The 27,440-nt window shown below is 47.5% G+C and overlaps 1 protein-coding gene across 1 annotated transcript in view; it reads left to right on the top strand.

Annotated features, from left to right (window-relative positions):
- Nucleotides 1–27,127, top strand: part of CRYL1 (crystallin lambda 1) — a 129,833-nt gene extending 102,706 nt beyond the window's left edge. The window contains exons 5-8 of the mRNA XM_012442123.2: nt 662–856; nt 18,978–19,083; nt 25,774–25,880; nt 26,565–27,127. Coding sequence (XP_012297546.1) covers nt 662–856; nt 18,978–19,083; nt 25,774–25,880; nt 26,565–26,678 — 522 coding nt within the window. The 3' untranslated portion in view covers nt 26,679–27,127. The remainder of the gene's footprint in view (nt 1–661; nt 857–18,977; nt 19,084–25,773; nt 25,881–26,564) is intronic.
- Nucleotides 27,128–27,440: the final 313 nt, after the last annotated feature.

Raw genomic sequence — 27,440 nt, 5'->3', positions numbered from 1 at the left:
CCTCCACGTCCTGGGCTCAAGTGATTCTCCTACTTCAGCCTTCCAAGTAGCTGGGACTACGGGTGCACACCACCACAGCCAGCTAATGTTTTTGATTTTTTGTAGAGACAGGGTCTCACTATATTTCTTAGGCTGGTCTTGAATTCCTGGGCTCGAGTGATCCTCCCACCACAGCCTCCCAAAGTGCTGAGATTACAGGCGTGAGCCACCGCACCCAGCCTGCTAATAATAATTTTTAACAACGACACAGGAGAATGTCAGAGTCTGTGGTGACTGCAGATGGGAAGGCATGGTTCCGGAGGGTGGTGGCGTGGAAGGAAGCTTTGAAGACAAGACAGATGGAAGCAGAGAAATTCTGTCCTGGGGAGGCCAGGGATTTGAAGATTAGCCATAAACATACAGAATGGCAAGCTGTTCCTCCAAATTCCAACTTTGTATTTTGGGTAATTTTTTTTAAATAAAACCACACAATTCTGTATCCAGGTTCCCTTTTCCTCTCACCTTTGTGAATACATTTCTTTCTCAAGTATCTTGTTGTTGGCCGCTGAATCTAAAGACACTTTTCCAAAGATGTATTTGCCCCTCCCGACCATTCAGGGTTGATGCAATGCCCCAAACCCAGGGTTGTCTCCTTGACTCCTGCACTTATCTCTCTCCTAAGGTGAATCCACCATACTATGTCCCGCTGGTTGAGCTGGTCCCCCACCCAGAGACGGCCCCTACGACAGTGGACAGAACCCACGCCCTGATGAAGAAGATTGGACAGTGCCCTGTGCGAGTCCAGAAGGAGGTGGACGGCTTTGTTCTGAACCGCCTGCAGTACGCGATCATCAGTGAGGCCTGGAGGATGGTGGAGGTGTGTGTGCCCTTCCTTCCTTCCCTCCTTCCCTTCCTTCCTCCCTCCTTCCCTTCCTTCCTCCCTCCTTCCCTTCCTTCCTCTCTCCTTCCCTTTCTTCCTCCCTCTTTCCCTTCCTTCCTCCCTCCTTCCCTTCCTCCCTCCCTCCTTTCCTTCCTTCCTTCCCTCCTTTCCTTCCTTCCTTCCCTCCTTCCCTTCCTTTCTCCCTCCTTCCCTTCCTTCCTCCCTCCTTCCCTTCCTCCCTCCCTCCTTTCCTTCCTTCCTTCCCTCCTTCCCTTCCTTCCTCCCTCCTTCCCTTCCTTCCTCCCTCCTTCCCTTCCTCCCTCCCTCCTTTCCTTCCCTCCTCCCTCCTTCCCTCCTTCCCTTCCTTCCTCCCTCTTTCCCTTCCTTCCTCCTTCCTTCTCTTCCTTCCTCCCTCCTGCGCTTCCTTCCTCCTTCCTTCCCTTCCTTCCTCCCTCCTGCGCTTCCTTCCTCCCTCCTTTTCCTTCCTCCTTCCTTCCCTCCTTCCTCCCTCCTTCCCTTCCTCCCTCCCTCCTTCCCTCCTTCCTCCCTCCTTCCCTTCCTTCCTTCCTCTCTCCTGAAGTTGAGCAGGACAGTGAAAGTTGTTCCTCGGGCAGCCTAGAAACTGGGAAAGTCAGAGGCTGCTTGGTTCTTCTCGTTCTGTTCTGGAGACCAAGGGCCAGCTTTAGAAACAAAGTAAAATGCAGCGATTCATTGTCTGAGAGGTTCCTCTTAAAGTCACCTGATACCAGGACAGGACGACAGGCTTCTCTCCTTCTGCCCTTTCATAGCATTAGACATAATTACCTGTGTGGCCCCCTGCATTTTCCCACAGAGTCAGCTTTTATCCTTCAGTGTTACAATTTTTCAGGAGGAAAAAAATTATATTTTGTGTAAACTTTTTTCTCCTGAAGGAACCTAATTGTTTCAAGAGCTTGAGGAGGAAATGATGAATAGACTTGTTAGAGTAAATGCTTGTCTTATATATAAAGAGGAAATGATATATAAATATATGTAACATCATTCTCTAAAGAAAGGCTTTTACATGGAGGTGAAGAAATGGCCTGGCTGCACGCATTCCCGTACACATTTGCATGAGGGGCCGTGGTGCCTGGAGGAGATAGGTTGACTGGATGAGGCGGGGAAGTCTCCGGGTCTGGGAGCAGAACCGTCTGGCTTCCCTTATGGCACTTGCCCGGCTTCTGTAGGGGGAAGGCAAGACTGCCCACACCTGTGTTGCAGAAACATGGTGGAGGGTGCGAGGGCCGGAAATGCCCAGCTGCAGAGGGTAGGGAGGACGCTGCTGGGGCTCGCGTCATCTGCGCCTGGCGTGCCTCCACAGGTCCTTGTTTGGACTTGCATGGACACACACCGAGCCTCGCCTGAGACGGCAGCCAGGAAGCCGACCGTGCCCCAGCCTTCCTGGGTGTTGCATTTCAGTTTCCCACCCATTCTTCCAAACCAGGCAGGTGTGCATGACGGACGTGGCCTCCCACAGCCTGCTTCTCGTGTGGGGCCAAATCCCTCTTAGGTTCGTCGTCTGACTTGACTGTGGAGTGCATTTGTCATGCAGTTGCCTCAGTTCTGTGTCTCGATGTTTCAATCCACTTAAAGCTCCTTATCTTCAAGAAACAGTGCTTGGGTTTCCACTGTTACGGTGGAGGTTTGAATTTCTTAGTAATTTCTTGAATATCAGTCAGTGTCAAGGTATTTTTAAAGAAACGCCAATCTATCAGAACCTCCTTGGAGATTTGAATATTTCCATTTGTCTAGAAAAGGGGAACAACTTTAGACCCTTTGCCCATGTTCACTTGTTGCATTAAAACCTTGTGTGGTTTTACAGGCAATCTCAACTTTTTATTTGTGAGGTATTTTAGCACCCTGAGTTAAATCTTGCTTTCTCCAATCTGAAAGGTGTGAGCCCATTCAAAGAACGGTTTGGGATTCTGGTGTAAGGGGATCAGGTGGGAGGTGTGCACAAAGAACGCTCCGCTGCAAGAGCCATGGAGGACTCTGGAGTTTCCAGTTGCTGCTGGAAGAGGGCAGCGGGGAGGGGTGAGTTGGGCTGCTGTGGTGGTTCTGCTGGCTCCCGATGTCCACCCTGCTTTTGGTTGTTCTGCTTCATGGGTCATGGCAGCCTGAGTGACGCTGTGTTACTGCCTGGTGGGAACGTTCTTACTCCTAGCTTTCTGCGGTGACATACCTCCTGAGAAAGTGAAGCCCGTATGTGTCTCTGTGTTGGCTGCTGTGGGGACTCACATGCCTGGAGTCCCTCTAAGGAACTGAGTGCTGAAATCCAGCAGGATACAGTTTGTGACAGAACAGGAAGAGGTCAACAGAAAGGGTAAATTAAGAAAGTGCGAATAAAACTCAAAGAATTACCTTGGTGAAAGTCTAGAAGATAACTTATTTTTAAAAATAAGGATGATATACAGGTAGCGGGGCCCAAGGAAGCTCTAGAAACTGCAGGTCCTCTCCCGGCAGGGGTGGGGTGGGAATAACACTACCACGCACCCCTGAGCCCCACAGGGATGACTTCCAGGGTGTAAGGGGCTTTAGTTATGTTGCAAGGCTGACAGAGAGAGAGCACGGAGGAGGTCAGAGAGGAGGGTGGGCTTGTCATTGCTGACCTTGACTGACACCACTCAGTGGCAGCACCTCCGTTGGCCAGCCACTTCAGGAGCAAGGTCACAACCGGCATGTGAGTGCTCCAGCAGCAGGTTGAAGTTTGACAGCCTTTTCTCTTTGATCCTTGCTTGGCATGTTAACTGGGTAGAGCTGGGATGCTTTCAGGGTAGCGGAGGGGCTAGGTGACTTGGTTCATTGCGTTAAGGGAGCCCGCTGGAACTGGAGCACTGGCACACTGGTCGGAACCTCGCTCCTGAAGTAGTCGCTGACATGGGCTCCTGAGCATCCACATGGAGGCCTGCATTCCATAAGGCTCTGGGGCTGCGCGGCAGAGCCATGCCTCGTCTCAGTGCTGCCCTAGAGAAATCTTGCCCACGATGATTGTGCCAGCTGCAGTGTGCCTCCCACCTAGCAGGCAGGGTGTACCTGACACAGTTCCCACAGAGGGGTTGGTTTAAAGATTCTTGACTTTATTGTAGGAATCTATTGAAAGAGAATCTATGCTGCTGTGGCCTGTTTTCCCTGCCAGATACTGCAAGTCAGCAAAAGTTAGCAAATCTCTCCAGGGCCCCACCTCCCCGTCTTGCAAATCTGTGTGGTTGCTCCAAGCCACAGTTGAACACAGGGCACAGTGACACCACTTTGACTCACAACTTGCAAGCCAGATAAACTTGACTTTGCATTTTGAAGTCTTTCAGTAGTTGAACTTAGATTTGGGGTGTTCCAAGTTTACCTCAAAACTCTCAAGAGCAACTTTTAATAGAACAAGGAACAGAATTGGGGAATTTTTACGGTACAGACTAAAGGCTTGTGTATGTTTAAAGTTGAAAAGCTCCAGAGGCCTTGCAGAGCTTCTCCTTCTCAGTGAGGCCTGGGCTGGGTTACACATGTGGCCAGAGTGCCCGGCCCCTAGCCTTGACCATAGTGAATGAATGAGAGTTGGTGGGAGGCATTGCCCCTCCGGGACTCACTGGGGTGGGCGCTTCTGTCTCAGGACTCTCTGGGCTCAACAAAGCAAGATGAAGTTTGACAGCCTTTTCTGTTTGACCCTTGCTTGGTGTGTTAGTTGGGTAGACCTGGGATGCTTTCAGGGTAGGAAAGGTGCCAGGTGACTTGGTTCAGGGAGCTAAGGGAGCCTGCTAGAAATGGGCCGTGTGCCTCTGTCCAAGCGTGTGGGTGCTGGGTCAGCAGGTCAAGGAGGAATGCTATTTCCTGCCATCCCTGGCATCTGTAGGTGAGCAACTCTGCACAGAAAGGATGAAAGTGTAAATTTCCAGGGGTCTGACCCCCAAGTTGAGGTAGGAGCTAGAACAGGATGGAAGGACGGCTTGCATTTCCAACCATGGTGGTGTCTTGCTGCTGATGTCAGGGTAGGGCAGAAGGAGCTGCGTTGCCGCTCACTAAGTGGTGATAACAGGGATCCTGTGGATTGACTTTTGCGTGTTCAACCAGCTTCACATACATGGAATAATCTTACTTAGGATTGCTGGATTCAACCTGGTTATGCTTTGTTGTGAATTTTTTTTTTTTTTGCATCTAAATTCATAGGAAATATTTGTCTGCAGCTTTCTTTTTTTGTACTATCTTTACTTGATTTTGGTATCAAGGTCACACAGGTGGAGAAGCCCAATGCTTGGGACCAGAAGTATTTCAGGTTTTGGATGTTTCCAGATTTTGAAATATTATATACTTAACTGTTTTAGCATCCCTAATCCCAAAATCTGAGATCTAGAATGCTCCAATGAGCATTCCTTTGAAAAAGCATTTCCTTATCATCACCCATTCTCCTTCTGTCCCCGGGCAGCTCTGTAAGCCCTCAGACCTTCGGGGGGTAGAATGGACACCTGGATAGCCAGGGGAATGAAGGAGCCAGGTCTATTGTGCCATCTCACAGACGTTCACTCCGTTTAGTTTCTCTTCCAGTTGGCTTCAGATTTGGAGCGCAGCCACCCTTCTGGTCTTGGAAATTCCAGGTGAACATGTCTGGCCACAGTCTACTGACACTCACTTCCCCTGCCAGAGACATGGTCCCTGGGTGACAGGATCTTGTTGGCTGGGATATCATTTCAAGTCTATATTCTTAAGTTATTGGCATACTGAAGGACATCGTGTTGTGATAATAGACTTTTGGCTGGACAGTAGCTGAGTTTGTTGCCTGTAAATTCCTTCCCATCAGGGCAGGGTATGTGGAGGTGCCTGGAAATGAATCTGCAACCCTCGGCAGGTTCTCAGCCTGCTGGTGCGAGTTGGTGGTAATGAGCTTTGGAAATCGCTGACCTTGGGTTCCACCCGTCCTTCTGAACGATGTCATGCCTGTGCTGGACCGCTGTCCTCTGGGCCTGGGCTGCAGAGATTGAACTCTTGGTGTCTTGATTTGTCAGGGTGGATGTGGTCTAGGGCACCTGGAAGGGGCCCTGAGAATCCAGAACTTCGTCACTGAGCTTTATTTCAGACACAACTGCCAACTGTTAGGAGGCATTGTTTTAGTTCATGGAGTGCATCTCGAAGATCATGGAGTAAAATTGGCAGATGAGGCTTTTTGTGGTAAACTTACTCAGAGGTTTCTGTTGAATATCATTTGTATGCAGATACCATGTCCCTGGCTGTGTATGTGTCTCTATGTGTGTCTCTGGTTTCTGACTCTGTCTCTGACCGCAGGCTCACAATAGATACACAAGCAGCTCTAACCAGCCTGTACTTAGTTGGAGATTCTCATGTTGTCGCTGTACAGCTGTGATTCACAGTCCTAGTTTTAAGACACCGAATACCTCTGATTATACCAAAAGATGTGAACATTGATTTTAAAAAAGTAGCTGGGCAGATGGGACACGTCTATAGTCCCAGCTACCAAGGAGTCTGAGGCAGGGGGATTGCTTGAGCCCAGGGGTCCAAGACCAGCCTGGGTAACATAGTGAGACCCTCTGTTTTTTTTTTTTTTTTCAAGATAGACTTAATTCACTTTTAATTAAAAACACACAAACATATTAGAACTAATGAACAATAGGTTGTAACTGCACAGAGGATGAGAATCGCTCTTCCAAATCCAGCACTTGCCTGGCCAGACCTGTCCCGCTTGGACCTGCTGGAGAGCAACGCTCCAGGGCACCTGCCTTGTCATACTGCTTTGCATACTTAGCATCAGTCACCCGCCACCCGCCTCCACCGCTTGATTTCCCGAGCGGGGATGCAAACTGAGATTAGGTTTTCCTTTTAAGAGTCATGGGCCTGTGTGGGCAGAAGCAGGCCCCTCAGGAGGGACGCCTGTGCTTGGGTGTATCCTGCCTGCCGACTATACAGTGGGGCATCCGTGTACCGGGGCCTGGTCTCCTGCTGTCACCTGGGTTTGCGGGTAGCCCGCTGCATTATGAACTACTATGCTGAGATTAGAATGTAAATTAGAAGCTCCTTGGCAGACTGGGAGATTACACAAAGGGGAGCCAAGGGCATGAACATATTTTGGGGGGAAGATGGCCTAAAATGTTTCAATTGGCTGCTGTAACTACCTCTTAGATTTCTCTTACATGTGTTGTGTTCACTTGGAGGTGAATGGTCCTTTGATTTCTTCTCTCCTCTTATCAACCAGCATTCGTATGGGTCTAGTTCTCCACGTCTGCGTGAATATCCAGGAAGCTGTGTTCTCACATATCCAGTTTTCTGAGCAGGAAGCCATCTCAGCAAGCTGTCCGCGTGGGCTGTTCCTTCCTAGCAGTCTGGGGAGGCCCCACCATTTCACCAAATGGCTTTAACACCATGGTCAACGTGATAAGGTGCTCTGAGACCCTGTGACAAAGCACGGCGGGCTCACTGATGGCTACTCAGATGTGGACTCTGGAAGAGGTTCAGTACAAAGCGGGGCTCCAAGGAGGAGCAGAACAGGGCTCCATTGTTGTTTCGTAGGCTTTGAGGTCAAGGACAGGAACAGCAGTCTTGTGGCTGGAAGCAGCAGAGCTTGACAAGAAGAAGCCTGTGCAGAGCCACCACTAACAGGAGACGGCATCCTGCTGGCAGCTTTTCCAGAGAAGAACGGCACCTGGAATGTGTCCTGGGGGAAAACGTCGAGGCTTGAGTAAAATGGCACAACACAGATATTGGCAACATCTGTCTGGTCTTGGAAAGAAGTCATGTAGAGCGATGGGCCCGGCGTATCAGGAAGCTGGGGGAGCCAGGAAACAGCCAAGTCTGGCCTTCCCGCCATGCCTCAGCTGGAGGGGTTCTACATTTTACCTACTTGAAAACTGAACCCTAAGAGTTCAGGATTTTTTAAGACACAACATACAAAGTGTGTGAGTGAATCGCTGATGGGGCTTCCAGAGCTCCGTGTATCTCAGCGCTGCCTTTTCTTTGTGCTGCTCTGAGGCTTACATTACCCCAGAAGGGATGTGCTCTCCCTCTGCCGGCTTTGCCCTGGGCCAGGCCTGTGCAGGCTCTGCAGGAGGTGTCTTTCCTCTGCTTCTCCTACCTACCAATCTCCTGTGACCTGCTCGGTCATCTCTCTCTCTCCTCTGACAGCATCTGCCCAAAGCCCCAGGTGCTGCTTAGAGCTGATGCCTTGGGTATCCCAGGATGCTGTGCCTTTCTTTCCTTTCTTTCTTCTCTCGCACCACCTGGGCGCTTGTCCCTTCACTCAGCTGGCCTCTGTCTTCTGCGCCTTCCAAAGTCTTGGTGGCCAGGGTGTCTGTGGGAGTAAGGGCCTCACCAGAGGCTACTGGAGAGCTCTCTTGGCTCTGACTATCCCAGCTCCTAGTCAAACCCAGGAGGCTTGTGAACACCCTCCTGCTCCACCGTGCCTGTCCTCTTCTTCAGCTCCTTTCCAACAGGGGCCGCATGCCGCCTCTCAGTCCAGCCACTCAGTGGCACGTCTGTTGGGACTGCAGGGCCGTTAGAGCGGATACATCACCCCTGTTGGCTAGGACCAGCCTCCCGGTTAATTGAGACCTATGTTTTTGTTGGCTTCAAATGCAGAGCGCTCTGTATGAATGACCTTCTTGCCAGAAGCAATGAAAGAAGTGGTTTTTCATCTACAGGGATGCACTCAAGATTATTTTGGGGAGCCCTGGACTATATCAGAACCCACACCCAACCAGCTGTGGTGGCTCACGCCTATAATCCCAGCACTTTGTGAGGTCGAGGCAGGCAGATCACAAGGTCACGAGTTTGAGACCAGTCTGGCCAAGGAGTTTGAGACTTGCCTGGCCAATGTGGTGAAACCCTGTCTCTACTAAAAATACAAAAATCAGCTGGGTGCAGTGGCACTCGCCTGTAGCCCCAGCTACTCAAGAGGCTGAGGCAGGAGAATCTCTGGATGTGGAAGTTGCAGTGGGCAGAGATCGCACCACCGCACCCTAGCCTGGGCAACAGAGCAAGACTCCGTCTCAGTAAAAAAAAAAAGAACCTACACCCATGAGTCAGTGAGTGCTCAGTGTCCAGCCCTGACCACTGAGAGAGGCTCCACTCAAATTGAGAGTAGAGTCAGGCCTTTTCAACATCTCATCAAAACACTAGCAAACTGGGTTCAATAGCACATTGAAAGGATCCTATATTTAATACCATAAACAAGTGGAATTCATCCCAAGGTGCAGCGATAGTTCACCCTGGGCAAATCTGTAAATGTGGTATGTCATATTAACAGAATACAGGACCAAAACCATATGATCATCTCAACAGATGCAGAAAAAGCACATGACAACAGTCAGCATCATTTTATAATAAAACTCTCATCCAATTAGATATAGAAATGTTCCTCAACATGATAAAGGCCATACAGACACACCCACAGCAAGTACTACACTCAATGGCAAAAAGTTGAAGGCTCTTCTTCTAAGATTGGGAACAGGACAGCGGCACCCACTCTCACCACTTCCATCCGACATAGTACGGAAGTCCTAGCCAGAGCAATTAGGCAAGAGAAAGAAACAAAAGGCATTCAAATGGGAAATGAAGTTCAATTGTCTCTGTTTGCTGACAACTTGATCTTACATATAGAAAACCCCCAAGTTCTGTTGGAACTGATAAATGAATTCTGTGAAGTTGCAGGATACAAAATCAAGATACAAAAGTCGGTAGCATTTCTATACACTAACAAGGAACTATGTGAAAAAGAAATCAAGAAAACAATTCCATTTATAATAGCTACCCCCAAAATGCTTAGGAATACATTTAACCAAGAAAGTGAAATATCTGTACATAACAACTGTAATACACTGATGAAAAAAACTGAAGACACAAATCAATGGAAGGACATTCTGCGTTCATGGATTGGAAGAATTCGTATTGTTAAAATGTCCATACTGCCCAAGGTGATCTACAGAGTCACTGCAATCCCTATCGACCTTCCAGTGGCATTTTTCACAGAGTAGCTTGGCCCTCTGGTTGGAAAGACTCTAGATACCACTCGAGATGGGTTAGGATGCATATGACAAACTGTTGGAATGTGGGGCTCTTCCAAAAGGAGAACAGGAGTGCAGGACTTTTCCAGAAAGGCTGGTGGCTTTGTGCAGAGAAATGGCATCTAAGCATGTTTGTAAAGCTTTCTCCTCCTCCATGTTAGAGTCAGGAGCTGTATGCCCGCCGCGTGCAGAGCCAAGTCCAGCTCAGCTTTCCCACAGGTTTGCTTACATTTGCTGGGCACCCTCAGCCTGGCTGAAGATGTAAGGGAGTGCGTTTGTACCTTGTAATGATTTCTCTCTAGAGTAGTACAGATGTTCACAAGGATGATGTCAGCTGCCCCAGCAACTGGAATTCTGTTCTATCTGGAAACTTTTATTTGCTGGCTGACAATCATCAGCTAATTAGGACTTTTTTTTTTTTTTTTTTAATGGAGTTTCACTCTGTCGCCCAGGTTGGAGTGCAATGGCGTGATCTCAGTACACAGCAATCTCCATCTCCCAGGTTCAAGGGATTCTCCTGCCTCAGCCTCCCAAGTAGCTGGGACTACAGGTGCATGCCACCATGCTTGGCTAATTTTTTTTTATTTTTAGTAGAGATGGAGTTTCTCCATGTTGGCCAGGCTGGTCTTGAACTCCTGACCTCAGATGACCTGCGCACCTCGGCCTCCCCCAAGTGCTGGGATTACAGGTGTGAGCTCTGCACCTGGACTCAATTAGGATTTTTTCTAGCAGCGATTTTCCATAAGAAGCAGACCATTTTTATAGCATTATTTATTATTTTGTGGGTGGCCATTTTCTGAGTAGTCACATTGGCGAGCAACAAAACCCTATTGAAAGGAGAGATATTGCTGATTTATTAATTTGGAGATACCTGTATCCCCATTAACAAGCAAATAAGTAACATCAACCACATACTCATTAAATATCCCCAAAATGCTGCAAAACTTTTATGTTAGTATTCTAACCCCAAACACAAAACAAAACAAAAACATAAATGAAAATGCTGTTACTGCAACACCTTCTAGCCACCTTCTAGCAATCATCACCAATACTTGCCTGAGCAGTGAATATAAACGATGGATTTCAGCTTCCTTAGTTTGAAGTTTGGGAGTTAACAGGCTGGGCAAGGGTCCCCAGAAGTAGAGGATGGGGGTGAGGAGTCCCCAAGAGAAAAGGCAAAGAGAAGGGAGGCAGGAGGTGGTAGATGACACTGCATCCCCCTTCCCTTGTGGGAGCCAGGCTTTGTGCTTTCCATCAGCTGCAGGTAGAAGCCAGGTGAGAGGCAAAGCCCCGTGGGCCATCGAGGCAGGAAGCCTCTCTGAGTAAGGATGTAGAGAGCAGGCAGATACGGGGCTTGTGCTCCATGGCTGTTTTTGGAGTCAGGGTTTACACTCTTTGGTTCAAAACTTCTTGTAGTAAACTCTATTCACAGAGGACCCCTCAATTAAGGTATCACTGCCCTCATAGAATGGAAGTGAATGTATTCACATTCATACACAATAATGGATTATTTTTGCTGTTGTATTTGTCTTAAAAGTCAAGGCCTTTCCTTTCTTTCAGACTATAATACTGTTGTTTTTCCCCCGAAAGCATCATTATACACACAGTGTACTAAGGAAAAGTGCAGCAGGGAATTAGCATTGGGGCCTGAAGTACTCTGGAATATCCCTTTTATTAGGGCAAAGTCTTTCCTCTTTCCCTTCAAATTTTTTTTGTTTCTATTTAAAAACCCTATTTTAAAGAAAAGTCAAAGGGAAAAAATACCACCTATGTTTGCTCTACCCTACGTCAAATTGTTTTCATTTCTCTGTGTTCCGGTATAGTCTCTCATATGAACCTGCTGCTCAGGTTTTTATTGTTTTTTTTTTTATATATATATATAGTCTTTCCCTTATTGGGGGTTGTTTTAAGGTTAGACCTCAGTGACCCTCTCTGCACATATGGTCTCTTTTTCTGGGGTCTTTCGTGGAATAATTCCAGAGTGGGCTCACCCCATGGGAGAGTAACATTTTTATGGCTTGATAGATGTAGCTGAGATGCCTCCCAGTGGGGAGACCCGCCTCTCCTCTGGCAACCGTGCACGTAGGCTTGTTCCCAGCAGCTTAGCCAGGGTGGTCCACCTGGTGTTTCTCATCTTCTTTCCCCGGAGCGCTGACTCCTGCGCGTCCTCTCTGAAGGCTCTTGACGGGACGGGTGTTTTATGGGCGTGATTCAGTGTCCTCTTGCATCAGTGCAGTGTGGTGCTGTTCAATCGAGCCTTGTAGTGTTAGCGAAATTCGCCCAAGTCATTCGACAGGAATGTCTGTGTCTTGCTTCCAAGAAAACTTGTAAGTGCTGGCAACAGGCCAAGCAGCTCACAAACCGGACCACAGTCTGTGAGTAATTGTGGGGCAGCACTTACCAGCCTTTTATTTTCTGCTTATTAAGGTCTCATCTTGGCCTCACCTTCTCCCTGGAAGGTGGCGTGGGTGGGGACCGCCAGGTCACATCTTTTTCACCCTGGCCATGGAGCCAGTTTCCTATTGCATGTGGGAGAAATAACATGTGGTGAAGAGTATAGAAAACAAAAACATGTGGGTACAGTAGGTATCAGTGGAGGGAACCAACTCATAATTCCGGCTAGTTCTCATGAGAGACTTATGAATCATTGTGTCCGTTCTCAATTTAAACTTAATCTAGGCTGGGCACAGTGGCTCACGCCTGTAATCCCAGCACTTTGGGAGGCCGAGGTGGGTGGCTCACTTGAGGTCAGGAGTTTGAGACCAGACTGACCAACATGGTGAAACCCCATCTCTCCTAAAAATACAAAGTTAGCCAAGTGTGGTGGTGCATGCCTGTAATCCCAGCTACTCGGGAGGCTGAGGCAGGAGAATTGCTTGAACCCAGGAGGCAGAGGTTGCTATGAACTGAGATCCTGCCATTGCACTCTAGCCTGGACAATAAGAATGAAAATCCATCGCAAAATAATAATAATAAATAATAATAAATTTAATCTCCAACTCTGTTACTCCCCATAGCATTTGCAAGGACTCTAGGGCTGGATGTTTCTCAGAGGAATAGTTTAGTACCCTGACTTGTGCTCGGGTTATTTCTTCACAAGTGATTGTTCTTTTCTGGTCCGTCTTTCAACATCTGTGGAGATGAGGAAATCACCGAGATTGAGCTTTGTTCCATCCTCGCTTTCACTAGAGATTGAGGTGGACGTGCTGTCTGTAATCCTTTCTTCTCGGCCACTGACCTGGGGTGAGCCACACAAACCCAGTGCTTTCTTCATGTTGCCCTCATAGCACTGAAGGTGGCAGAGTACTCTGCTTCTCGCTGTTGCATTATTTGACGCTCACCTACGATAAAACCTTTTGTGACTCCTGACTCTTAATTTTTCTCCTGTTTCTCAGTTGACAGTGGACTTATGCCCAAACCACTCTGATTGAGGAGGAGAAGGACTTGAATAGAACCTCATCTAAATTCCTGGGTAGCAAGTCTGTGTTCCTAGTGGTGATAGTAGCAGTAAAGTTATAGTAGTATTTGCACAAGAAAAATGTGAAAATTCAGGACCAACTTTGGGGAAAAGTAGAGCAAAACAAAATAGAAGATCGAAAGCTGGGAATTAGTAAAAAAGAAATGGAGGAGGAAGAATGGGATAAAGAAAAATGAGAAAAGCAAATGAAAATGAGGGCATGCAGAAAATACATGAATCAGAAAATTAAATCTGGGAATGGGATGGTTAGAGAGCAAGATGATTCTGTGTAGCTGGTGGTCAGTAGAGGAGATGGCCACGGAGGACATACCCATCAAATATCCTGTGCCTCCACCGTGCAAGTTTCCCTCCTGCCTTCCTCTTCTTTTGGGACTGTCTGAAGGACGAGAGTCAAGTACCACAGCATCTGTTAACCCTTTGCTGTTTTTTTTTCTTTTTTGAGATGGAGTCTCACTCTATTGTCCAGGCTGGGGTGCAATGGCACGATCTTGGCTCACTGCAACCTCTGCCTCTTGGATTCAAGCGGTTCTCCTGCCTCAGCTTCCTGAGTAGCTGGGATTGCAGGCGTGTGTTACCGTGGCTGGCTAAGTATTTTAGTAGAGATGGGATTTCACCATCTTGGCCAGGCTGGTCTTGAACTCCTCACCTTGTGATCCATCTGCCTCGGCCTCCCAAAGTGCTGGGATTACAGGCAGAGCCACCGTGCCCTGCTCAATCCTTTGCTATTGTTAATTGTTAGATGTGTCTTGCTTCCTCCTCTCCCCACCCTACAAACAAACAGAAGTGCTTGCTCCAAGATCCCTGAGGGAATCTGTCCCCTGAGAAGGTCAGTTTGGCCAGGCTAGAGCGTCCAGTTATTCCATCAAACTCAGTCTAGATGTTACTGGGAAGGTATTTGGTAGATTAGTTGACTGTAAGTAAATGAGATTATTCTCCATAGTTTGGGTGGGCTAAATCCAGTCCGTTGAAAGGCCCTGCAAGCAGAAGTGAGATCTCCCCAAGGAAGGAGAAATTCTGCCTGCAGACTGTGGGGTAGTCCTACCTGAAGTTGCCAGCCTGCCCTCCTGATGGCCTGTCCCTGGATTTCTGACTTGCCAGGCCCACAGTCACATGAGCCAATTCCTAGAAATAAATCTCTTGATGTACATGTGTATGTGTGTGAATCTTACTGGCTCTGTCTGGTAGAACCCTGGCTGATACATCCCTACACCTTTCATTCTACTTAACATTTGTGTCATAGCAGCTGGGTGTGTTATTAACTATCTTGGATTTTCTCCTTACTTCATGGATGACAGTCTTATGGCTCCTCCCAGCCTGGGCATTTTCTCCCACCACATCAGGTGCAAAGTATGTGCCCCAGCTATCCATGTGTTCCTCGGCTGGGGAAAGTCTCAGGCTTTAACTAAGGAAGCAGAAGCAAGAAGTTTTTCAATAAAGGGGATTCCTTACCACTGCCTTGGATCTCTTTGCCCAGTGATTTTCAGGCTGTGAAACCAGGTTTTGAACTAACAGTGATCTGATTGTTCATTCCTTTGTATGATTTTTAAAGAATCTTTTCTTTGTATGTGTGACTTGAGAATTTTACCGTAAAATAGAATAAGTACTGATTGTTAAACTGATCAATGTTAACGGAACCTCGGAAACACTGGACCGGGGTAGGGTTCCTGTCTCCACACAGCTGTGCTGCCCATCACCTAGTCCAAGGAATTGCTTGTCAGTTCCCCGTTTCAACATAAGCACTTGTTTCCGCCTATCCTGCTGCTGTGTTTATTTACTGTGATTCTTATGATAATATTAGGTCACAGATGTCACAAGGCTTTGGGTAGAATTGAGCTCAGTGGCAGAATCAAGGAACCTGAGCTTCAAAACATCCTAAGTGGGAAAGCTTTAGTTCAGTACCAGGTGCAGCAGGGAGAAACTCAAATGTTTGCCCTGGGGACATGCAATCCTAGTTGATCTTCTCAATGAGTGCCTTGTGGTCATTTTCCTTCTCTAGACTTAGCTTCTTGGTAAAAACTCAAGCTTTGAGAAATCTATTTCAGAAATTCACATGCGCAGTAAGAGTGAGGAAGGGAAGGTATCAAAATGTTTCCCCTTTTCTAACTTGTTCTACTGGTGAATAGTGACTGCTGGAAGGCAAACAGCCCTCCTCTAGATGAAATCAGGCAGAGCTGAGAATATGCAAGTCGGAGAGAGTGGGGACACGTCATGGGGAGAACCTCTCTTAGGCATTGGTCAGGGGCTGTTAGCTCAGATGATATAAACCAAAAAAGAGCTACTCTGGGTTGGCTCACCTTTTGTCTATTTTGCAGTCCTAGAAATGATTTTTTAAAAATCAGCTCTAAAAATACTAAATACGATTCTGAAAGAACCAAGCCAAATAACACTGCAAGTGTAGGGTGGCTTCCATATTTGCAGCCTTCCCAGTTTGAATACTAAAACGAAAACTTGGGTCTGTGTGGAATGTTGGCCTGGACACCAAGGGTGAGGGAGAGTCTGCAGGCTGCTTGGCTGCCTTTCACAGCATTCCAGAGCCCATGGGGGTGCGAGGGGCCACAGCCCAGGCCTTCTAGCAGCCTGGAGAGTGTAGGGAGCCACCCTTCCTGCCCCTAGACCTGCTGCCAGGGATTCCTGACGGTTCGGAGTGTTTCCGTGGGCCTTGTGTAGATACCTCCACCCCCATGATGCGTCCGACCCCTTCCAGCTTCGCTATTGGGAGTGAACGGAGGGGACCCTCAGCATTGCAGTGACCTGCACAGACTGATTCGCTCTCCTTAGCAGGCCCAGTGACCACGTGGCAGGGTGACTTAGAACTCGCAGGAAACCCAGTGAGATACCATTAGATCCTACCAGATTAGCGAAACTTCACAAGCGTGAGGACGCCAAGCGTGGCGAGGCTGAGGCTCGACGGGACCTCTTCCACATAGTGCTGGAGGCCGGGACGCCGCGGCGAGGGGAGACGGATGCTCTGGACCACGGCCCTGGCCCGGGCCCTGTGCGCGTGTCCTCGGCTGCCCTGCCCACAGGAGCCCCGGACTAGCCAAAGGTTCATGGCCGCAGGGTGGACGAGTAAACTCATGTCTCTGCATCAAGGAGATGGACACACAACACAGGTGAATCTGAAAAACAGGACGGCGAGGGACAAGTTGCTCAAGAACGCACGCTCAGTGATTCCATTTACGGGAAGATTAGAAACGGGCGGGCGGCAAACGCTGCTGCTGAGGAATGTGAACACGGGCGGCCAGGCTCCGAAGCAGGAAAGCCGCTACTGCAGGAGTCAGGGCGCCGGCCTCCGGAAGCGGGTGGAGGCTGCGGTGGGCGAGGCCGGCGGTTTGCTTTGTAATTCTTTTGGAACGTGGGTTGTGGCTTGTTCAGTCTCGATATGTTTGTGTCCCATGTGCGTAAACAAAAGGAAATGGAAAGTGGCTCTCTAAAAGGGGGCTGCGGGTCACAGTGAGTGGCCCTCGCCCTCGCGGATGGCGTGGCTCTGGCGGGTCCCCTGCTCCCACCTCGCCAGCGCTCTGTCTGCAGAGGCAGGGCGGTGCCTAAGTCAGCACGTGGACCCGAGGCACCTGGGTGTCGCCTGCCACAGCCGGTTGCGGGGCACGGCGAGGGTTGCGAACCCCTATTCTCTCTTCTTGGGGGACCCCTAGGGCTGCCTTGGAGGCCCAGGAGCCTCGAGACCAGGCCCAGGCGCCCCAGGCCCGCCGCAGGGCAGAGGGCGCCTTCCCGCAGGCCGCTGTGCCCGGGTCCCCGCAGAGCCCTCCGGGCCGAGCAAGCCAGCAGTTCGGAGAAGGCCGTCTCGGCAAAGACAAGCTCTGCCCGCAACCCGGGGGAGGGAGACGCCTGGTGGGCTACTGGCCCAGGCCCGTGGCTGGGGCCGGGTGCGGTTGTAGGGAGGTGCCCCGGGGTAGGGAAACGGGGTTCAACTGAGGGCAGGTGGGGCCGCCCAGGACGCGATGGGAGGGGCGTGGCCGCCTCGCCCAAGATCATGGGGCCCTCGCAGGCCGCAGCCCCGGCCTGGCTGCAGGGACCGCTGCCTCTGTCCCACAGCGCTGTGGTGAAAGACAGCACTCAGATGAGACCTGGGGCGGCGGATTCCGTGGGAGCGCTGCCAGTCTGAGCCGTGAAGGCGTCGGGGAAAAGGTGGCGGCTTCTCTCCCTCCGCCCTCCTGACAGTGGAGATGCCCAAGGGGGAGGCATCCTCGACAGAGGGAACCGCAGTGGAGCACCAGCGCCTGCAGATCATTATCTGCGCTTCCATCCCAAAAGCCGTCTGCCTCCATCCCAAAGCCACGTGCGGCCAAGGAACACAGGTGGCTGATCAGACATCTAACCTCAACACATAACAACTTGCCTCTTGCTTTGCGATTTACACTGTGGAAGATTCTAGGGCCCCACCTTGGCAAACAAACCCATGGTTCTAAGCTGCATTTCATCAAATAATATCACTTTTTACAAACTCATTAAAAGCTGAACAAGGCCAGACTTGCAGGCAGGTGAGGCCTGGAGAACACCTTGAGTCTTTTGATGGCTCTAATCTTACTCCCCCAGGGTCCTAGGCAGCAATCAGAAAATCCTTCCTGCCTTTTTTCTGCTATGCCCCTCCTCACGCTCCCCTTGCCCTCAGCCTCTCCTACTCCCTGCAGCTGCAGGCAGCCTGTAGGTTGTGAGGTGAGATAAGGAGGCAGGGGAGGTCAAGAAGAATTTATTTCAAACCCTAGTGGATTGCAGGGATGGAAAAGATGAATTGGTGTTTGACCATTTCACAAAAAAACTCTTTTAGACACACACACACACATATGTGTGTGTGTGTGTGTATGTGTATACATGTTTATATATACATAGTTTGAGACAGTCTCACTCTGATGCCCAGGTTGGAGTGAAGTGGTGAGATCTCAGCTCACTGCAACCTCTACCTCCCAGGTTCAAGCACTTCTCGTGCCTCAGTCTCCCAGGTAGCTGGGACTACAGGCATACACCACCATGTCCAGCTAATTTTTTGTATTTTTAGTAGCAATGGGGTTTCACCATGTTGGCCAGACTGGTCCAAAACTCCTGACCTCAGGTGATCTGCCCACATCGGCCTCTGAAAGTGCTGGGATTACAGGCATGAGTCACCATGCCGAGCCTTTTATAACATATAATAATAATATAATTTTGTCATGCAAAATTCAATCAAAATACTATCATAGGTTGAGCATCCCTAATCTGAAAATCCAAAATTCCCCAAAATCCAAAACTTTTTGCATACTGACATTAGATAGTGATACCTTTGCTTTTCTAATGTTTTTGTGTACAAAAAGTGTTTCATGCACAAAATTATTGAAAATACTGTGTAAAATTACCTTTATGCTAGGTGTATATGAAACATAAATTTCATGTCTAGACTCAGGTCCCATCCCCAAAATATCTCATTATGCATATGCTAATATCCCCAAATCTGAAAAATATCAGCCATCCAAAACACTTCTGTTCGTAAGCATTTTAGATAAAGAGGTACTTACCCTGTATAGTGCTTTGGAGAAGAGTTTGGGCTTTTGCTCTAAAGAAGTTAGGATGGAAGTGGTGGTCATGAAATTGTCTTTCCACGGAACTCATTTATGGGCCTTCGGTCTTCTCCACGTAGGAAGGAATTGTGTCTCCTAGTGACCTGGACCTCGTCATGTCAGAAGGGCTGGGCATGCGGTATGCGTTCATTGGACCCCTGGAAACCATGCATCTCAATGCGGAAGGTATGCATCTGGGGCCAGGATGGGAATTCCATTCTATTTAGTGTTGTCATGGGTTTTGTAAACAGTCACATTAGTTGCCTTTTCTTACAACTGAGTAGAGACAGTAGGATGTATAGGAGATGATGGCCAGCCCTGGTGATTCATAGACATGGCAGGGATGCGGAGCGCTGTGTACTGAGATGTAAATCCACGCAGAGTCCATGCACTCGCTGCGTGTCACCCAGCCTGGCAGAAGGGAAGGTGGTAGTTTCCTGAGGAAGGTGATGAAATTATTTACAGAGGCAAGAAGAAAATACAGGGGGCTGACTTAACCCACAGGGAACTCTGCTGGATGTATCTTCTGCCCAAATATGAGCAAGGTTTTCTTCTAGAAGGGTCGGGAGCCTACAGTGAGGTATTCCACAGGCTGGGAGCTGGGGAGGGCCTTCAGGGCGGGACAGACCAGGCATTGGCCAGACACCACCTCCAGAAGGCTTGTGCAGAAGTAGGTCTGAGCTCAGGATCTGTGATCTGGTAACTCTAAAGGAAAGATGACTTGAGAAGGACGAGAAGCTTCCAAGAATGAAACTCTGCCAACCAGATTTTAATTGATCCAAAAAGAAGATGTCATTTGATAACCAATAAAACCCATAGCAAATTAAAACAAAGTAAATTTTAGAAACTATGTATAAAATCTGGAGAGAGATGTAACCTAGATGTTATTATTGCCAGCTATCTCTTGGTGCTGAGATTATAAGTAACTTTTAGTATCTTTTTGCTTGTCTGTGTTGTTACAAATTTCTACAATTACTATAGTAATAATATTACTAACATGGAAAACGTGTAGAAAGAGAAAAGAAATATTGTATGCATCTCCATGGTCTGCATTTAACAAAGAATACTGAGAAGCTGGGTCTTATCTAGAAAAAGTGACCAGAGTCTCTTGTATGTCTCTCGGTCTGTATCTTTTTGGGGGCGGAAGTGGAGTGAAAGACTGGAAATGGCAGGCAGGCAGACAAGTTTGGGCTCAGTACATGGCAGGAAGAACTCTCTAGTAATGAGAGCTGATGTCCAGGAAAGGCCCGTGCTTTAAGTAGGTGAGCTGAGCAGGGGACCTGGTTGCCTGCCTGTGGGAGGTTTAGATGTTGAGAGGATATTCCCGCTGTGAGAGGGGAGGTCAAGAGTTGCTGACCTCTCTCAGTCTGCTTGACTTCAGTTCTATAATGTCGGTATTACATTTTGGTAATAGTTCAGTCAATTTTCACAGTAGTTGTTGAAATGTGCTGTCCGATGGATAATTCAAGGCAGCTTTACTAGACATGTTTCTGCGCACAGCAGATGCACAGATGATTTCTGAAGTGGATGGGCCGTGTGTTCCCTGCTTCAGTCCTCATCAGAATCAAGCTAAGAGGAGCTGAAGGGAAGAGGGGAATCTCCTGAAGCACTTGCATGTTAGTTTTGTGGGAAGATAACCACTGAACAGAGGAAGGTGACATAGAGAAAGATGGCCTCATGCAATGAAACAAGTTTTGTGGTATCATTAACATAAAGCCTTAGATCATTTCAAATGGTTTTTTCAACCAGAACCTCAAAACTTTTGAGCATATTTAAGCATTTGAAATGTATTTAGACACTGCCTGATAATCACTGTGTTTTTCTTTCTTTTTTTTTTTCTTGAGAAAAATAAGATAATTGAGGTATCATAAGAAATAGATAGGGACAGAACTGAGAATAGCTTTGACTTTCAAACAAATAGAAGCCAATGAAACCAGAAACTCAAGGATCAAACAGAGTGGCAGACAGGAAGGAGGCCCGTAACAATTTTTCAAACAAAGCAGATATGATAAGAAAACCTAATTGGCTTTTTATGATAATGGTGGACGGATGTAGTTTTCAACTTCAGAGCATTCCAAAGACCAGAGTTGGAGAGTTATAAGATCTGGCTGGGAACCCATGGAAATGTTCATCATTCTTCACTCTGTCACCCAGAACATATCAAGATTGGAGTTGGGAGCGTTTTTCTTCTTTTCTGATACTGTTTTCATAAAGCCAGCATCTCAGGTTAAGGGTAGTTATCAGCCTGAAAAGCTACAGTTATCTAACTAGTGCAAATATTTTAGGATTTATTTGTAATCTAATGAAATAGTTCCTGAGAAATAGGAGGCCACAGCGCTATTGCCTTTTGGCTCCTTTTACAAACAACACCCCTGACAGATGTGCCCTCAGAATGGTGGTTCTAGCCTGTGGAGCCAGTGGGCCAGCTCCTTACTCTACTGGCTGTATAACCTTGGGCAAGTGACTTAAGTTCAGTGCATCTCAGTGTCCCCGTCTGTGAAATGGGGACAGCAGTAACTGCTTCCTCAGGGTGGTGTGAGAATTGAACCAGATGGAAGCTCTTAGCTGGATTGCTACAAAATTCTGTTTGACTATGACATTTATTAAGGACTGTTTATCCTAAATAAATAAACTTTATTTATTTATTTAAATAAATAGTTTATTCATTTAAAGTTTATTTGTTTATTTAAATAAATTATTTATTTTTTATTTATTATTTTATTTAATTATTTTATTTATATTTAAATAAATAAAATTATTTATTTTAAGTTTATTTATAAGTAAATAAATAAATAATTAATTATATTTAATATTATACTATTATAATAATATTATACTATTATATTTAATAATATAATTATTAAATTATATACTTTATAGTATATTTAATAATAGTATTATATTAATTATATTAAATATAATAATCACATTATATTTAATAATATAATTAAATTATATTATAATTAATTGTAGTATATTTAATAATAGTATACTATTATAAATAAATAAAACAGAATTTTGTCTTGTTTGTTTAAGTTACTACTTTTCTAGTTTTTTTTATTTTTATTTTTATTTTTAAAAATTTTTCCTAAAAGGTTCACAAGTTCATAAGCGAGGAATAAATACAGATTAGGATTCTTTTCTGTGGCGTGGAGAAGCCTCGGAGCCAGGTACCTGTAGTTTCCCGCTGGGCGTGTTTCTTTGCTGAGCTTTAGACTTGTAGGTCAGTAGAGAGAGGAACCACTTTTTCCTGTCCCCGGGTTGTTTGGGCTCCTCCTGTGTTTTGTTCCACTTGAAATGAGGATATCTCAGAATCTGGCAGGGTGGAAATTGCCTCCAGGGGAAGTGGATGTTTATTTACCATTTTGCCTCACAGATGTCCCCTCCTGTGTAGACACTTGCCTTTTTTAAAATTGAGATGCCTACCTGGTGGGTGGTGGGTTTGGTTCATTGATGGGAAGCGATTATTTGCCAGTGGAAGCAGGTGAGCTGATGGGCGGGGACTTGGTGAGATGAGGTGAGGGGCCCAGGTCAGTTCTGCCTCCCCTACCCTGGGCAAGTCCTCGCTCAGGTGGGAATTTGATCCTGAGAGGGGGAATGAGATAATGTCGCTCTGTGCTTTGAGGCATTTTTGATCTTCCTTAATGAGTTCTGTGAAACCCTGTCTCTAAAAAGCAGGTGAATTCACATAGGTGTGGGCTCATAGCTGTGTGAAAGAAAACCACACTTCTTGGGTATGGGTGGCAATTAGGGCTTTCCTAGGAGCTGATCCCTCCCAGTGGCTGTGGCCTCGGGCTGGGGTCAAGGCCTCCTCTGGTGCCTGCTCCATCCATGGGAACAGAAGGGATTACTGCCTGTGCACCTGGGGCACTCAAACCCACTGTCCCTCAGAGGCCCACAGCCCAAGGCCCCCAAGTTAGAAAGCAACAAGTTAAGCTACATCCAATCTCATGAGAATCAATTCTTTTTTCTACTTTGTTTTCTTTTTCTGCATAAGCATCTCTTAAGAAATTAGGTTCAGAATCTTCTAAAAAGCCAAACTCTACAATAGAGTTTTTGGAAGAATTAGAACTCAAAAGGACAGAGAGCATGGAAGCATAGAAGAAAAACCACAGAGGAGGCTGGATTAGATAGAAGTAGTGGGGAAGGGCAGACCAGGGGCATAAAAAGTGAAGTGGGCTGTGTTATGTTCTTCCTATTTCCAAAGAAATTGGTATTTTAGAGTAATTTCCACCCAATTCCCCTCTCATGGTGTAGAGAAGCCAAAATGATTGTTGAAAATAAATTATACCTCTCTAAAATGGAAGGGGAGGAGTTGCAAATAACAGTCACAGTCATAAGTTTACTGGGACATAGTCGTAAATAATCAGGCAGATGCGGTCGTGAGTCTCAGTCACAGTGAACTCCTGCCCTCGGAGCACCTGGAGGCCGCACCCGCCTCATGGTGAGCATGTGGTGTAGGCACCTGAACTTCGTCACAGACACTGGGGCTCTTCATCCCATGAGCATCTTACAAAAAGTTTTTTTAATCAGTAAAAGTGACATTTTAAAGGGTTTCCTGAATAAAAATGGGGAAAATTATGAATTGCACTATCATAAATTCCAGCATATTTTATTCTATTTTGAGGAAATAAAAGTCCCTTTCAAACTTCACAAAAACAGTAAAAAAAGAAAGTTCTGGAAAGCCCCTAGGAGATTCAAATGGTTTCACAGAACAAGGAGAGATGAACACTTGCTCAGACAATGTGACGTGTTTCAGAGAGCAGGTGCTGCATGAACAGAACCTGTGGCCTGTGGCTGCTGTGGTGGGGAGGGAGAAGGCACTGGCTGCTGAGGGGTCTCAGGAGGGCGTCTGCCTGCCCCGCAAGTCAGGGGATATGCAGCCACAGCAGCTCTTTCCATTTTCTTCTCATGTGATATATTACCAACTTGATTTTTGTGTCTCTGCCCCCACCCCAAAAGGAAGGAATAAACTGTATTTCTGTCTAGATTTTTGTCTCCTTTCGTTTTAATAAATAAGCAACTAGCAAAAGTGAAGTAAATAGTTTCCCAAATGAAATAAATGTATAGGTCGTTTTCCGTCCTCCAGAAATGCTAAGCCGTCTACAGTACCTATCCAGTACTGGACAGCTCGGGAACCTTCCAGAATTCTGCACTGCCGAATTAACACTTAGGTTAAATGAGACGAGACCCCTTCTTTTATAAAGAGAGTACCCACCAGTTAATTGCAGGTGCTAATGTCAGAGAAGTTGGTACGTTGGAACTTTTTACCGGTCAAAACCATTTTTGGGGAGATTTTAACACACTGAGAGAACTATTTGAAGCAAATAAATTGCCACCCAATGAATTTGGGCCTTCACATCGGCATAAGTCAATCAAAACTAAACCACAAAGATGAAGATTTTTTTTTTTTTTTCTTTTTAGTGTATCTAACACTGACGGTTCGTATTTTAAGTTACTCATCCAGTTTTTGTGGGGAGAGGGGAGCTGAGCTGGGGCAGGCTCTGCACATTTTGCGGCTTGCTTTGTCCCGGTGTTACCTTTGTAGGCAGACTGACCAGCTACTGAGTCTTTAAGGGTTTGTCAGATGTGGGAAACGGGTCGGGGCGCAGCAGTGGCCCAGCCTGTGTCCTCCACAGCTCCCAGGACTAGAAACGTCTCCTCCTCTTCCAGGATCCCGGGCCTGGCTTCTGACTTGACTTGCTAAGCACAGGCCGGCACCCGCCCCAGTCGCCTCCCAGCAGCAGGGAGGGGAGGAACGCGAGGGAGAGTGAGTCTGCGGGTCGGGGCAGGCTGAGGCCGGGTGCGCGACGTGGCTGGCCCTCGCTTGCCCCTGGGCGCGCCCCATTCTCATGCAGTCAGCCTAGCCCAGGCCGCTCCCGCCCTCTCCCTCCAGGATAAGCCTCTTCCTGCGTCTCTTCACCAAAGTCCCAGGGCTCTCTCCTTAGAATCTGAGAAATCATGGCTCACTAAGGCTGGGGAGCAGCAGGAGCGTGGGGAGCGTGCATGGGGACTGGTGCAGCTGAGCGCCTGGCTCCGTCCACCCCAACCAGCAAGCCTCAAGCCAGCGTGAGCTCTCCCACCGGTGTTCAAGTACCTGCAGCCTTGGCCGTACCCAATACAGTGCTGAGATGTGTGGCCTAACAGTGAAATAAAAGACGGGTTTACTTGAACTCTGACATCTTTAATTCTTGGAAAATGCACTGAAGCCTTGTACACAAACAACCTCATAGACCCATGGTGGGAGGAGGCACTTTGTTGACATTAAGACTTACCGTAATAGCCAACAAATCAGTGTGTCCACGCAGGCCAACGGGAGTGTCTGTGAGATGCACCAGCAGAGGTGACATGTCAGGCCTGAGGGGCCCAGCACTTTTTTTTTTTTTTGAGATGGAGTCTTACTCTGTTGCCCAGGCTGGAGTGCAGTGGCAAGATCTTGGCTCACTGTGACCTCTGCCTCCTGGGTTCAAGTGATTCTCCTGCCTCAGCCTCCGGAGTAGCTGAGATTACAGGTGCCCACCAACACACCTGGCTGATTTTTATGTAGTTTTGGTAGATACGGTTTCACTATGTTGGCTTGGCTGGTTCCGGACTCCCAAACTCAGATGATCTACCCACCTCAGACTCCCAAAGTGCTGGGATTACAGGTGTGAGCCACCATGCCCGCCCAGTCAGGCCCTGCACTTTTTGACATTCAAACACCCAGGAGCCAGCAGGCCCATGCACATTCCTCCGCTCTGTTTTGTCTTCACAGGGAGGGAAGAGTGTAGCTTATCTGACCCCAGGGTGAAAGTCTCTGAACGCATTTCTGAGTTTGAGTATAATTAAGACTGTTTTTTTCTGAGATTGTGGATTCTTGTCTTCATGCAATTCCAGGTATGTTAAGCTACTGCGACAGATACAGTGAAGGCATGAAACGTGTCCTAAAGACTTTTGGACCCATTCCAGAGTTTTCCAGGGCCACGGCTGAGAAGGTTAACCAGGTATGTAGACTCACCATGGAGAAGCGTGCCAGCCACCTGGAGCATTTACTGTCCCTCAGCTCTGCAGCTGGTGGGGCTGCATCTGTAGCTGGAATCTTTTTTTTTTTTGAGATGGAGTCTCACTCTGTTGCCAGGATGGAGTGCAGTGGCACGATCTCGGCTCACTGCAGCCTCCACCTCCCAGGTTCAAGCGATTTTCCTGCCTCAGCCTCTCAAGTAGGTGAGACTACAGGCGTGCACCACTATGCCTGGCTAATTTTTGTATTTTTAGTAGAGACAGGGTTTTGCCATGTTGGCCAGGGTGGTCTCAATCTCTTAACCTCGTGGTCCACCTGCCTCGGCCTCTCAAAGTGCTGGGATTAAAGGCTTGAGCCACCGTGCCTGACCTGTAGCTGAAATTTGGCTCTCAATCTTGGTGGTTCCTCATTCCTAACTTTGCTCATGGTTCCATTGTGTCACCAGGACACCTTGAGGGCAGGGTGACCAGTGAACTGGTAGCTCACTGTGACTTGTCTCTGAGGGACTGAGGTTTTTCAAGATTTGGAAAGCTGCTGTTCATTGAGGGTTTACTGCTTTTGTCTTTGAAAGCAGTTTCTATGCAATTTGCATAAACAAGAGCAATAATTACACTCCTGGTAAATTATTTCCTCTTTATGGTTCTTTTTTTCCTTCTCCTTCTCATAGGGAATGTGCTTGAAGGTCCCTGATGACCCAGAGCACTTAGCTGCCAGGAGGCAGTGGAGGGACGAGTGCCTCATGAGACTCGCCAAGCTGAAGAGTCAGGTGCAGTCCCAGTGAATTTCTTGTAATCCAGCTGCCACTCCTGTCATTGGAGGCCCTATTTGGGAACACTGGAAGCTCTTCATCAGCCCACTGTGACACAGGGAGCAGCCCACGGGGATTCTGAGCTGGCTCTCTTGCATGCAGCCCGAGTGCAGTGGTCTAAGCCGGTGGTCTGCCTGTCACTTTGGATCATAGCCCTGGGCCTGGGGGCACAGTAGTACTTGGGTTCTTGGGCTGTGGATTTCCTGTCACCTGGGCAGATAACTCAGAGATTTTCACCTTTTCTTTTCAGCGTGATTACATATGACTATATTTTACCACAAGTGATTAGCGTTTCATGTTAATACTTGACAAAATATTTTTGTAATTATTTTCTAATGAGTACTCTGTGGCCCTGCATTTATGAGGCGCCTACCTTCATTTTGCTAATGCCTATTCTGAATAAAAGTTTTTGATTCCTTAAAGACGTCTTTTTTCTTCTGATTTTTTCTGAGAAACACAGCATTTGATCCTGGTGACCGGCATATTTTAGGGTGACCCTGACAAATAAATCATAAGCAGATACTTTGTTTCAGGCCCTTCATCCCTCACTCAGCGTAACTCCAGCAATGTGGGCACTTTCCAGGGTAGGTTCCACAGTGCCCTGAGGCTCTGTGGTCAGATGACGTTTGGGAAACACCACTGACCCCCCAGCCCTTGGACACCCAATGTCTGTAGCAAATTAAAGGCACCAAAGTTCTATGCTAACGTACCTGTTTGATCTAACATTCCATTATT

Source organism: Aotus nancymaae, unplaced genomic scaffold, assembly GCF_030222135.1.
Source record: "Aotus nancymaae isolate 86718 unplaced genomic scaffold, 86718_ANA_hifiasm-v0.15.2.pri h1tg000009l, whole genome shotgun sequence".
In the NCBI taxonomy this organism is placed as follows: domain Eukaryota; kingdom Metazoa; phylum Chordata; class Mammalia; order Primates; family Aotidae; genus Aotus; species Aotus nancymaae.
Note: the sequence above shows the minus strand (reverse complement) of the source record. Positions and strands in the feature narration are given on the sequence as shown.